Raw genomic sequence first — 11,122 nt, 5'->3', positions numbered from 1 at the left:
GTCCTCTGGACATGTTCCAGGAGCTCTGTGTCCTCTTATGCTGGGGACTCCAGAACTGGACACACTAATCCAGGTGGGGTCTCACAAGAGCAGAATAGAGCGGGAGAATCACCTCCCTTGACAGGCTGTCTATGCTTCTTTTGATACAGCCCAGGACATGGCTGGTTTTCTGAGCTGCAAGCACATGTTGGAGGCTCATGTTGAGCTTCTGGTCACCACACCCAAGTCCTTCTCCTCAGGGCTGTCCACAATCCTGTCTCCTCCCAACCTGTATTCGTGTATGGGCTTGCCTCAACCAGTGCAGAACTTCATGCAGTTTGCATGACTCCACTTCTCAAGCCTGTCAAGGTCCCTCTGGATGGCACCGCTTCCCTGCAGCTTGTTGACTTCACCACACACTACAGTTCCTTAAGTGCCTTGAAGTGAGTGTGACACCTACAAAACAGCACAAATCTCTCCTCCCTTCAGAGCCTCAGATCAGCAGGGTGAGTGGTGAGGGACATCTCAACTGGGATCCTCATCCCCACATTCACTGGGGTCTACAGCATCCCCCAGGGAGACAATCAGCTCCTCTGCAGGGACCAAACCCCATTGAGGCTGCCTGGGCTGACACAGGAAGCCTGTGGCAGAAAAAGGCCTGCACTCCCATTCTTCACCAACAAATGGTCTTGTGCTCAAGGTAGAGTGCCTTTACCTTAAAGAAATGTCCCTAATTTGTGGTTATTTACAGTACTGTAAATCAGGCACATGCCACGAAGTACCAATAAAAATTGTTTAAAATCAGCCTTAAATAGCTAAACTCTCAACAGCAGCTCATAAAATGAGACTTGGCAGTTCTTAGGTAGTTATGGTTAAATTGACAGTCCTTTTGGGAGCTAAGATAGCCAAAAGCAGTAGTAGTTAGGAGTGAAGTGATAGATGGTAGGGCTTGTTGGTTGAAGAGCCTCTATTGCACACTCCTGAGACTGCATATGTTCGCTGGCCCTGGGCTGAGGGAAGGGAGATACCAGACTTTGTCACTGAACACCAGCATGTTGAATCATACATCCTTCACCTTTATGGCCCTAGCAACTGCAAAGCCAGAAGAATGAGCTTTGGCATGAAGGACCCCATTGCTGTCTGCATGTAACAGAAATTTTTTCAGGCAAGAAGACAGAAGGAGAATCAAGTCCAAAACAGGCTGAAAGAAAGTTAAGGAAATTTGAAGAAGGGACCAACACCACAAATGAAAAAAAGCCCATCCATAAAGAAACCAGATCTCAGCTCCTTTTTAAAAGTCAGGTGCACAAGTTATATTAGTCTCAAGCCAGGTCTAACTTCCGCTGCCAATAACCACTTCCACTGCCAATAACCCAAGCTGACATAACAGCAACATTAAGGAGGTTTGGGATTTTTTTTCTGTTGCATTAGGCATTCATGTCTCTTTTCCACTTTTTTTTTTCTTCTTCTTTTTTTTTTTTTTTTAATTTTTCACAAGGTACTTGTATTTTAGCCAACCTCCTCCCTTCTTGTTAAACAAGAGGTGTTTCAAGATGGGGCCCAAAACCAAACACTGGCTCAGCAGCCCAGCACTGTGAAAGCTGTGTGTTTGCGTCTCAATCCTGCTGCTAATGGGAACCAAGCAAACCCAGACACTGGCAAACTGTCTCATACAACATGAACTCATATCCAGGCTGGATTCCTGTAGTCTCCCTTGCAGTGTGTTGAAGCAGTACTCTCAGGCAGTTCAGCTCTTTGTGTCATGCTTCAGCTCACTTTCCTGCTCTAGCTAAACAGTCTAGGTAGGGATTTCACCAGAGCAGCTCCCAACTGCCAGTGTCCTCCTACACAGAACAGCTCAGCTATACAGAGCAGAGTATACAGAGTATTACTGTTCTCTTTGAAATTCTGCACCAAACAACAGAGAAATTTGAGGACATTGCTGTGGATGAGTGAAGACATTGAACAAACAATGGCCCAAAAGCTTCAGACATCTTCACACCATGCTAACTCCAGTCCACGCTCTGCTGAGGACCTTGATGTAGCAGTTCAGGCTTGATGCCAAACTTGGTTACCCATTTTCTGGACTAGCCCATGTTTCTGTCCAGCTGGCCCAGTCAACTGTCTGCACTTGGCCGTGAAAACATGCCTTGGCCCTTGGCCCTTAAGAAATACTTGGATTTGTTAAGTTGGGAGACTAGGTTCCTATGAGGCTATTTCTAGAGGTCTCACAGATTGTTTATAGTAACACAGAAATAAGCCAGGGGTCTGTCATGCTTGAAGTTGTCACTGTGACCACTGAATTGGTGCCCACTGCACTTTAGAGCTCATGGTGGAGTACTGCGGGATGTGGTGTCCTCAGTCTGTGCTGAGTCTGGGCTCTATTTACCTGTCAGTAATAGGCTAGGGTTTAAGAAAGTGTAGCCACACTAAGGACTGAATGGAAGCACAACTTGAGTTGAAGGCTCCGTAGCAGAATGTGAGATTTCACAGCAAAAAATGTTGGCGTGTGTGAGAAAGTCAACCATGACAGGAGGCGGCTGGCCCTTCCCTTTGCCACACAGCAAGTGGGCACCTGAAGCATCAGCCAGCACGAGGAGCAGTGACAAGCTTTGCTGTTGTTACTGCTTTTCTCTTCTGTCAGTATCAGGATCCTGGCTCTGACAAGACTGCTTTGAGTTCCTCAGTGCTTTTTTGAATGCAGGAATTATGAGTAAGACTTTGCTAGCCCTGGTGGAGCTCAGTTTATAGGAGCTTTGTTGCAGCTTTGGGAGGCTGGATGACTGGTGACACTTAATGTCACCTTTCACGTCACACTGGGGTATTACCAGCAAACGTATCCATTTCCTCCAGCCCTTGGAAGCCATGCAGGGGAATAAGGCTCAAGACTTCCTCAAGACCAAAAGAAACAGAGGCATCATGGAGTCTGAAAAACTTCTGGAAGGATTCCTGGAAGAGGGTCTGAGCTTTGTGGCTGCAGCCCCACTTCTTGGCAGTGGCTTGGCAGGCAGGGTATGGTGTGACCCATCTGAATGCTAACCTGACAACCCTGAGTAGCTCTGGGTGGTTTCTTGGATGAGTACGGATGCACTGTGGTGAAGCAGGGAGAGAAGGCAGTTCCTTGGAACTCCAGAGCATCCCCAGGGAAGCCACAAACTCCTTTCCCTGGTGCAGGCCATCTTTTGACTAATGAAAACAAGAGGACAAGAGAACAAGAGGACACAGTCTTAAGTTGTGCCAGGGGAGATTTAGGCTAGATATCAGAAAGAATTTTTTTACGGAGAGGGTGATCAGGCAATGGAATGGACTGCCTGGTGAGGTGGTGGATTCTTCATCCCTAGAGACATTTAAAAAGAGACTGGATGTGGCACTCAGTGCCATGGTCTAGCAACCGCACCGGTGGGTCAAGGGTTGGACTTGATGATCTCTGAGGTCCCTTCCAACCCAGCTAATTCTATGATTCTATGATTCTATGATTCTATGAAAACAACGTTCATACTCTCCTCTGGAGATGACACAGGACATATAAAGGACTTTCTAAACATTAAGAAAGAGTATGGTGACTTCCAGGAGCTCATTCTTATCAGAGATCCCACTCATTTTTATAATCAAGGCTGCTTCCTGTAACAGGATATCACATTCAGTGTTGTGGATCTCCACCGATGGAGAGTTCAGATTCATAAAAACAGAATTCATCAAAGCCATGGCACGGAATTAAAAGCTATGTAAATGAGCAATATAAAAGCAATAATGAACAAACGTGTTTAAGGCCACACATCCTTTCCTCTAGCCTAAGCTAAATCCGTACTTCCTTGCATATTACAGAAGTGCTATCAATCTCCTTTCCCCATCTTCTCCTTTTAACTCACAGTGGCCAATTCATGCACTTGCATGGTGGGCATCCAAGTCTAGCTCCAGTTTATTGCCAAACTCCCGTTAAAACTGAAACCACCAGGTTACCAAATGTCCTCAGAATGACCCATGTGATGACCTGGGACTTACTCTCAGTGTCCCTGGTGAAACTGCTTTGCCTATAGTTTATACATATTTATTCACCAGGCCACCTGAGAACATGAGGCCACAAAGTAAGAACTACAGCTCAATGGCTGTAGCTGTTGTATGATGCTGGAAGAGGAGATTGCAATCCTGACTCCAAGGTATAATATATCTACTGAAAAACCTGGCAAAATTGGGACTTCCTTTATTTGCAATGGCTCAGATCTTGCAAATGATGTGACAGTAGATAGGAGCAGAGTGAGCTGATCTCTTCATGTCAGACTTGGGTACAAAGTAGATGCCAAGAAGCTCAGCATCGTTGGGATGTGGGTATTTCTACACATTCCCAACAGCAAAAGTCAGACTGTACATATTCCCTCATGAACTTACATATCAACTGAATATCCAAATCTCCACTGTCATGTTGTTTGGCTATAGATGCTACAGGGGTAAACACACATCACAGGTAAGCAGGACATAAAACCTGTAAATGCCAGTTGCCACCAAAACCCTCGTTATCAACCCTCCCATGCAACTGGAGGAACTTTGCTGAGACACAAAAGTTAGGAGCCCTGGGCTCTCACTATTGTGAGCACTGAACATCTAGATGGGCTGCCTGCATCTCATTCCCCACCTAGGCTCCAAAGTCAGAGTGTATCCATACATCCTACTATAGAAAAATGTATCCTGTACTCATAAAAACCCCTAAATGACCAAAGCCTTTCCCAGGTCATGGACTTCTCCAGAGACTCAGGACAGTGAGTAGCTATGGCTTGCCTCTGTACTCCTCCAGTGTTGAGGATTTGTAAGCATCATGCTGGTTGTCATTAGCAGTCATCAGCCTAAACTTGATGAACAGCCTTTTTCATCAGGGCTATGCTAAACTACATCACATGACTGTGCACCCCAGGGTGTATTAATCAAAAGAGTAGTAGTCCTGTTTTGTCTTTGACTATTACAAGCTTGTATCCCAGTACAGAGAAACCTTGAGTATAACAGGAAGCCAGAAATGCAAATGACTGAAGATAGATAAATGAAATTTAATTCAAACCAGAAAGATGTTGTTTGCAGTTATTTATTTTACTAAAATGGTTACATATGTTGAAACAAAGAAGAGCAATAGTAATAATATTTGTTTTTCCAATATCATAAATAACTATTGAGTCTTCATTAGCTGTTGGCTCAGCACTGATCATGATTTTTGTTATTTAAAAAAAGACACACATAATTCATTAGAATTTGTGTTTTCAGAAAACTCTAAAGCAGCAGTAGAAAAAAATAAATTAAAGGAAATGGTAACAAGAAATTATGCCAAGTATTTCTTAAATTTAAAACCCACTTGATGTGTTTTACAGAATATTCTTTGTGCTTTGATAATTTAAAAAAAGAACCATGAACAAGTTGCTTATACAATGGCTTGTCTTCTCCAGTTTTACTCTGAAGAAGCCTCCAAAAGTACCTTCTTTACATGACAAATTTTGTTTTTGTTTATACAGACAAAACCCTGTGAATATTTCTAACAGAAAAGCTTTTCAAAACCATCAATTAATTGTCACAAAATATTTAATACCAGAATAACTTATAATAGTATGAACAAAAGTGAAGTATTAACGCTCTGCTATTAGTTAGAAACTCACATTATTATGTCAAAATCCAGTAAAATATCAAAAATTAATGTCATGGAATCCTAGACATACAATGATGCAAGTCAGTAAAACATATACTTCAGCTGTTCATACAGTCATGACATAAATGTCTTGCTTGGCACTTTAAGTCAATGCAAATCAGCAATTTAGAAAACAAAGTAAAAATATATATGTACAAAATATTTTCATATCAAATCATTTTCATTGTACACTAAATAAATCCAACATGTTATGTTACATCAAGAAGTTTCCTAAGAAGTCACACCAAGGCTGATATTTGCAACGTATCTTGACAATTTTAGTGCAACTGGAACAGCCTCTGCTTGCAAATTAGTTTCATCATTAGCACAGTCCTGCTCACACTGAAGTGGGAGTTCTGTCATTAAACTCAGTGGAAGCAGGACTGAAGTCTTGTCTTGTTCATTGATGGCTCACCAAAAAGAGAAACAAGGAAGAGTATAAGTAGGAAAAAAACCTGACAGGATACCCACAGGAAAAAAAAAATCCAAATTCTAGCAACAATCAGCTCTTTTCCAGTTTTCTGTAACTGATTCAGTATAAATTGGCTTTGGCTTTCCCACTGTTTATTCAAGCACTGTAAACCTCATTAGACTATTGTTATATGCCTTAAGAATAAGTTGTACACCTCCCAGTAAGCCTGGTTTTATGCTAGTTATTACACTCAATAGCAGTCAAGTTTAGAGACATGACATCTAATACATGGTTTAATATCTACTTAAAACCCTTCCACCTGAAATGCTGACATTTTTCAGTGTTTCATTTCCCATTTGTGTTTCTAGTTTGGGCTTTGATAGTTTGCATTATAGCTTTTTCTCACTGAAATGTGAACTGTTAATCAACTGTCCTCATTTATGCAGTACCTACAAAATAAAACTGTTTAAACCACATTAGAATAATAAGTCCCACCATGGAAACTTTTTTGAGCTCTGCTGCAAACAGTAAATGGCACTACAGATTTAGTTCTGTACAAGAAGAAATCAATTTTATTTCTATCAAAAATTCAGTAAGTCACTAGCAAAGCTTTAAAATTGTAGAAATTTAACTTGAATTTACAGCTAGTCTGGCTGGAACCTTCTCAACTAGAAATCTTTAATGAGCAACACAGCTGGGAATATATGTATAAACTCAAAATAATCTGAACAATTAACTTATTTCCTTAATTTGTGTGTTCTAGAGTATTGCACTTTTCAAAGGAATGATTTTGGTATTTTAATATACTGCATATACAGGTATGAAACATGCATAACAACCTCATTGTCACTTTGACAAAACATACTGTACAATTTTTATAACACTGTTGATTAAAAAAAGACAGAAAATGATGTAACAATTTCATTAAGACTCGTCAGTTTGTACAAGTCAAATAAGCACAACTCTCCAGGGCCTCCAGCAGTAATGTGTTTAGCCCTAGTGCTTAAGCCCACTTGGAATAATATACAAAGTTTAAGCATTATGGCATTGTCATTTTGAGGCATAATACTGTTGTACTATGCCCACGTTATAGCTTATTTTTTGAAAGCAAGGCACTTACTGTAATAGCAATGCAAACATCTTATGCGTACTTTGATTAACATAAAATAAGTTAATGTTTTGATAAAAACAGGGCTTTTATAATTTACATGCCTTTTATAGAAGCAATTGAACATTTCATTTAATACAATGAAAACATCTTGAGTCAGAAGGAAATTCTTTTTTAAACTGACCATACTGTGAGAGGGGGCCTATTTTCCACATTTGCTTCGTATTTGTGAATCTTATTTTGCTGAAAACCAATCCTGTGAGGAAAATGTCCGTTTGACAGGAAAAGGACAAAGGACCCATCTCTTAAAACTGCTGAAGTAATGGCACTTTAACAGTCTTTACTTCTGATATATGTGATGATTTCTGAATGATGCAGCTGGTAGTTCCCTGCAGTTTATCCTTCCCCTGGGCAAGGTTCGTTAGGGCCATAGCTGCGTTGATCTCCTTCCAGTACGTTTCATCTTTGCTGGTTCCTTTTCTGTTAGCTGCACTAGATTCAAGCAACAACAAAAATTTACATGTACAGCTTATATAGCTACATTATGTCAGGAAAACTGTAATAATAATAACTTTGGAAAACTGTGAAGTCCCTTACCTTTCACACTTACTTGGTCCATTCTCCAGAGTTTCTGAAAATAGAAAAAAAAAGATGTATTTTCTTTTCATAGTTTTTAAAACAAGCAAGTTCATGGAACAGGCATATGGAAAAATAACTCTAGACAAATTCTAAAATTGATACCAGATTTCCAAATAAAATCTTTGTTTCAACAGATATAGAGGGCCAGCTTCATGCAAAAATGCTGTGGAGAGGTTCCCAAGACACAACCTAACAGAAATAGGGTTTTGGTGAGGCAGAACCTCACCAAGCCTCACCAGAACCACACTGGCACAACTTTGCTGTACCCTGCCCAGTGCATTCCACACCAGCCTGTCCAGGCAAGGGTTATCTTGGCAATAGTGAGAATAAAGCTGAATAAAGCTACATTTTGCAGGGTGATAGAGCTGTTTTTTCAAGTTGTAAATCCCAAGGACACAAGGAATTGCAAAACATAAAAATAAAATTCAGCTTCATTGCCATTCAGTGAATGCCTTCTTGTATGCACTAAAAATAGGACTTTCACCCATGCACACATGGTGTGTGTGGTTTTTAGTGCACCCCTTGCCCAGGCTGCACCTCAGTCACAGGGGCAGGCTGAGAAGGGCTCAAGTAACAAGCACACCTGGTTAACAGCCTTAGAAGATGAAACTGAATCACAGGCATAAACTACACTTTCCCATCAAGAGTCACGTTTGTTCATTCATTCAGTCCTCACATTGCAGAGAAGCCAGAAATATTTACCGGGCAAAAATGTGTAAGCTTTATTCAGTGGGCTTGCTCTCCTGACACAGAACACATTATGGAGGAGCGGGGAGCTGATGCCCAGCTGCAACAGGACAGAGGATGAGTCAAACAAAAGCAGCAGCAACAGCCTGAGCACTAATGGCTACAAGACCCAAAAAGCTCCTAAACTCAGCATGAACCTCATAAAATAATGCATCTCTTTAGGAGGGTAGTTTCTCAACTAAAATCAACCTTATTGCAAGATTTCCATCAGATTATGACTTAAAAGCATCTCTTTTCTTTAAACAGAGCTTCCAGTGGAGCAGGTCTCAAAACCCATTGCAACCCTTGGCAACTCTCCACTTCTGAGTAACTTTGCTTACCACTGCCCATCACTGCCACATTGAACAGCTCAGCCCAACCACACTCCTCAACACTTGGAGGTGACCACTGAAGACCACAGTCTCACCACAGAAATGCAGGGAGACCAGCTGTCATTTCAGAGGTCAGATGTTTGCCAAGCTGTTTGATTTAGCAGCCCTCTATCCTTTCGCAAAGCAGCTTTATAAATAAACGTTCACAAGTGACCAAGGTTTGCATATTGTCCAGATCAGCAAAAATTAAATCAGTATCTTTTAAAATCTCCTAGATAAATGCTTGAATGGTATCCAAGATGGGGAAGTTCAGCTTATGCAGAGGAGAGAGAACCACACAAAAAAAAAAAAAAAAAAAAAAGAGAAACATTTGACCCAGAGAGACCCAAAGTCTCCTTCTTCATGCTGTACTTGTCTACAAATATTTTTTCAGCCTTGCTTCATTTTTTTCTTTAATAGAGATGATTTTAAAGACGAGGTTTAGGACTGAACAGGTCAGTAGGCACAGAAATGGAAATGGCAAGTAATAGAGAATGTCATTGCCAGACCAAACCTGGATATAAATACACCTCTCTCAAGCATCTGTCAGTTTCTTTTGCTGTCGGAAAATATTTCCTATGAACAAAAAAATTGCTTGTACAAACTTCTGAGGAAAGTAGGTGTGAATGGTGACACACATTCCAATTCCAGCATTTATTTGAAGGAGTATTTGCAAATATTTTTTACTGGTGTTTAGCCAACTCTAAAAGAAAGTGGCTTGCCCATGGTATATAAAAGCAGTACCAAAGCTAAAAAATAAATCAAGGAGGAAAGAGCTACACGTTCTTTAACTGTGCTGAAGATTCATCCTGAATTACAAGTCTTTTTTTCATTCAGTTCAGATTTTATGTTTTTTCAAACAAATAATTTCTGTCAAAGGAACTCAAAACTGTCTTACAATAGAACCATCACTGATAATTTGCAAAACTCTTACTAATAACTGCTGTAAAAGCACGTTAGTACGATGAAGTCTGATAATCTCAAACCACAGGTCTCTTTTTTCTTTCCAAAAATCCTCTTCTGCTATACCAAACCTCTGACAGCAAATCCCAGTTTGCACTACCATAGCATCCAAGCGACTCACATCTGTCTGAACATCCCTTAGTGAAGGAAAAAAACATTACAATAATTTTTTTAGATGGGGATAACCACATTAAGAGAGACAAAGACCATTCCTCATGCTCTCCTGGATATTTTATGGTACTTAGGGACCTGTTTTATCACTAAACTTGGTAGAGTTCAATTAATGGTTAGACTCAATGATCTTTTGGGTCTTTTCCAACCAGAATGATTCTGTTCCATTCTGTGTGATCTTGCTGGTTGAGCCAACTTGATTCAACTTAAAAGGAACTGCAGTGTTCACCATGAACCTTCCATCTAAGTCATGTATCTTTACCCAGCCCAGTTGTCCAGGCTCCATTCACAAACAATAGAGATATCACCCAAGAAGTGGTTTCAGTCCACCTATTTGACAAGGCAGTCCAACATCTCTGAGTGCTGCTGCAGAGCCACATGGAGAATTCTTCTTCTATGGCCATCTCCCCCCACTGTTTCCCCTTGGCCAGCATTAGCATCCATGTGGGTATTCTGAGAGATGGATGAGGTGGTGACCATACCTCTCTTTTGGAGATTAAACTGGATGCCTTATTTGCTTAGCTCAGCCTGGAAAAACAGTCTGGCTGTGTCTGGCTCTTCACTGATAAGAGAGGGAAGATAAATGACAAAATTTTATCAAATTAAAAAAAAAAAAAAAAAAAAGAAGAAAAAAAGAGTTGAATCCTGTCCAATATTTTGCTTTTTCTACATCTTTTCCAGTCTACCTGCTCTACCCCTGACTACTAATTAAAGCTTTTGATAATTAAAGCTTTTGATATTTGATATATCCGCACAAAAACAGTAGAAGCAACATTTTGGTGAGGTTGTTTCATGAAGAAATGGCACTGGGGCTGGGTAACATCTCTGAAAATGGTGACAAAACGAATGGAAAAATGATGCAGCATATTGAATCTCTCTGAGTAGCTTTAGCTAAGGATTTATCCCAGAGCCAGCACTGATGGGCAGACCTCACACTTGGTTCATGAGCCCTCTCTCACTACTTGAGAGGCACCACTTCCTACAAGATGCCAAGGATGCACCACAGCTGCCCTCTTCAAGTACCTCAGGTGGTAGCCACCTCTGTTCTCTCCTGAAAAAGTGATTTTCTCAACAGTTGGATCAAGGAAGGC

At 40.8% G+C, this 11,122-nt stretch overlaps 1 protein-coding gene across 3 annotated transcripts in view; it reads right to left on the bottom strand.

Annotated features, from left to right (window-relative positions):
• Nucleotides 1-5,034: 5,034 nt before the first annotated feature.
• MKX (mohawk homeobox) overlaps nucleotides 5,035-11,122 on the bottom strand; it is a 47,075-nt gene continuing 40,987 nt past the window's right edge. For 2 of the 3 annotated variants that reach the window (XM_071734954.1, XM_071734955.1), the window contains exons 6-7: nucleotides 7,759-7,792; nucleotides 5,035-7,653 (exon numbers count right to left, since the gene is read on the bottom strand). In XM_071734954.1, the coding sequence (XP_071591055.1) occupies nucleotides 7,467-7,653; nucleotides 7,759-7,792 (221 nt within the window). In that variant the 3' untranslated portion in view covers nucleotides 5,035-7,466. The remainder of the gene's footprint in view (nucleotides 7,654-7,758; nucleotides 7,793-11,122) is intronic. The other variant, XM_071734956.1, reaches the window with a different exon arrangement.

Source organism: Heliangelus exortis, chromosome 2 (genome assembly GCF_036169615.1).
Source record: "Heliangelus exortis chromosome 2, bHelExo1.hap1, whole genome shotgun sequence".
NCBI classification, from domain to species: Eukaryota; Metazoa; Chordata; class Aves; order Apodiformes; family Trochilidae; genus Heliangelus; species Heliangelus exortis.
The sequence above is the reverse complement of the archived record's forward strand: the minus strand, read 5'-3'. Positions and strand labels throughout refer to the sequence as shown.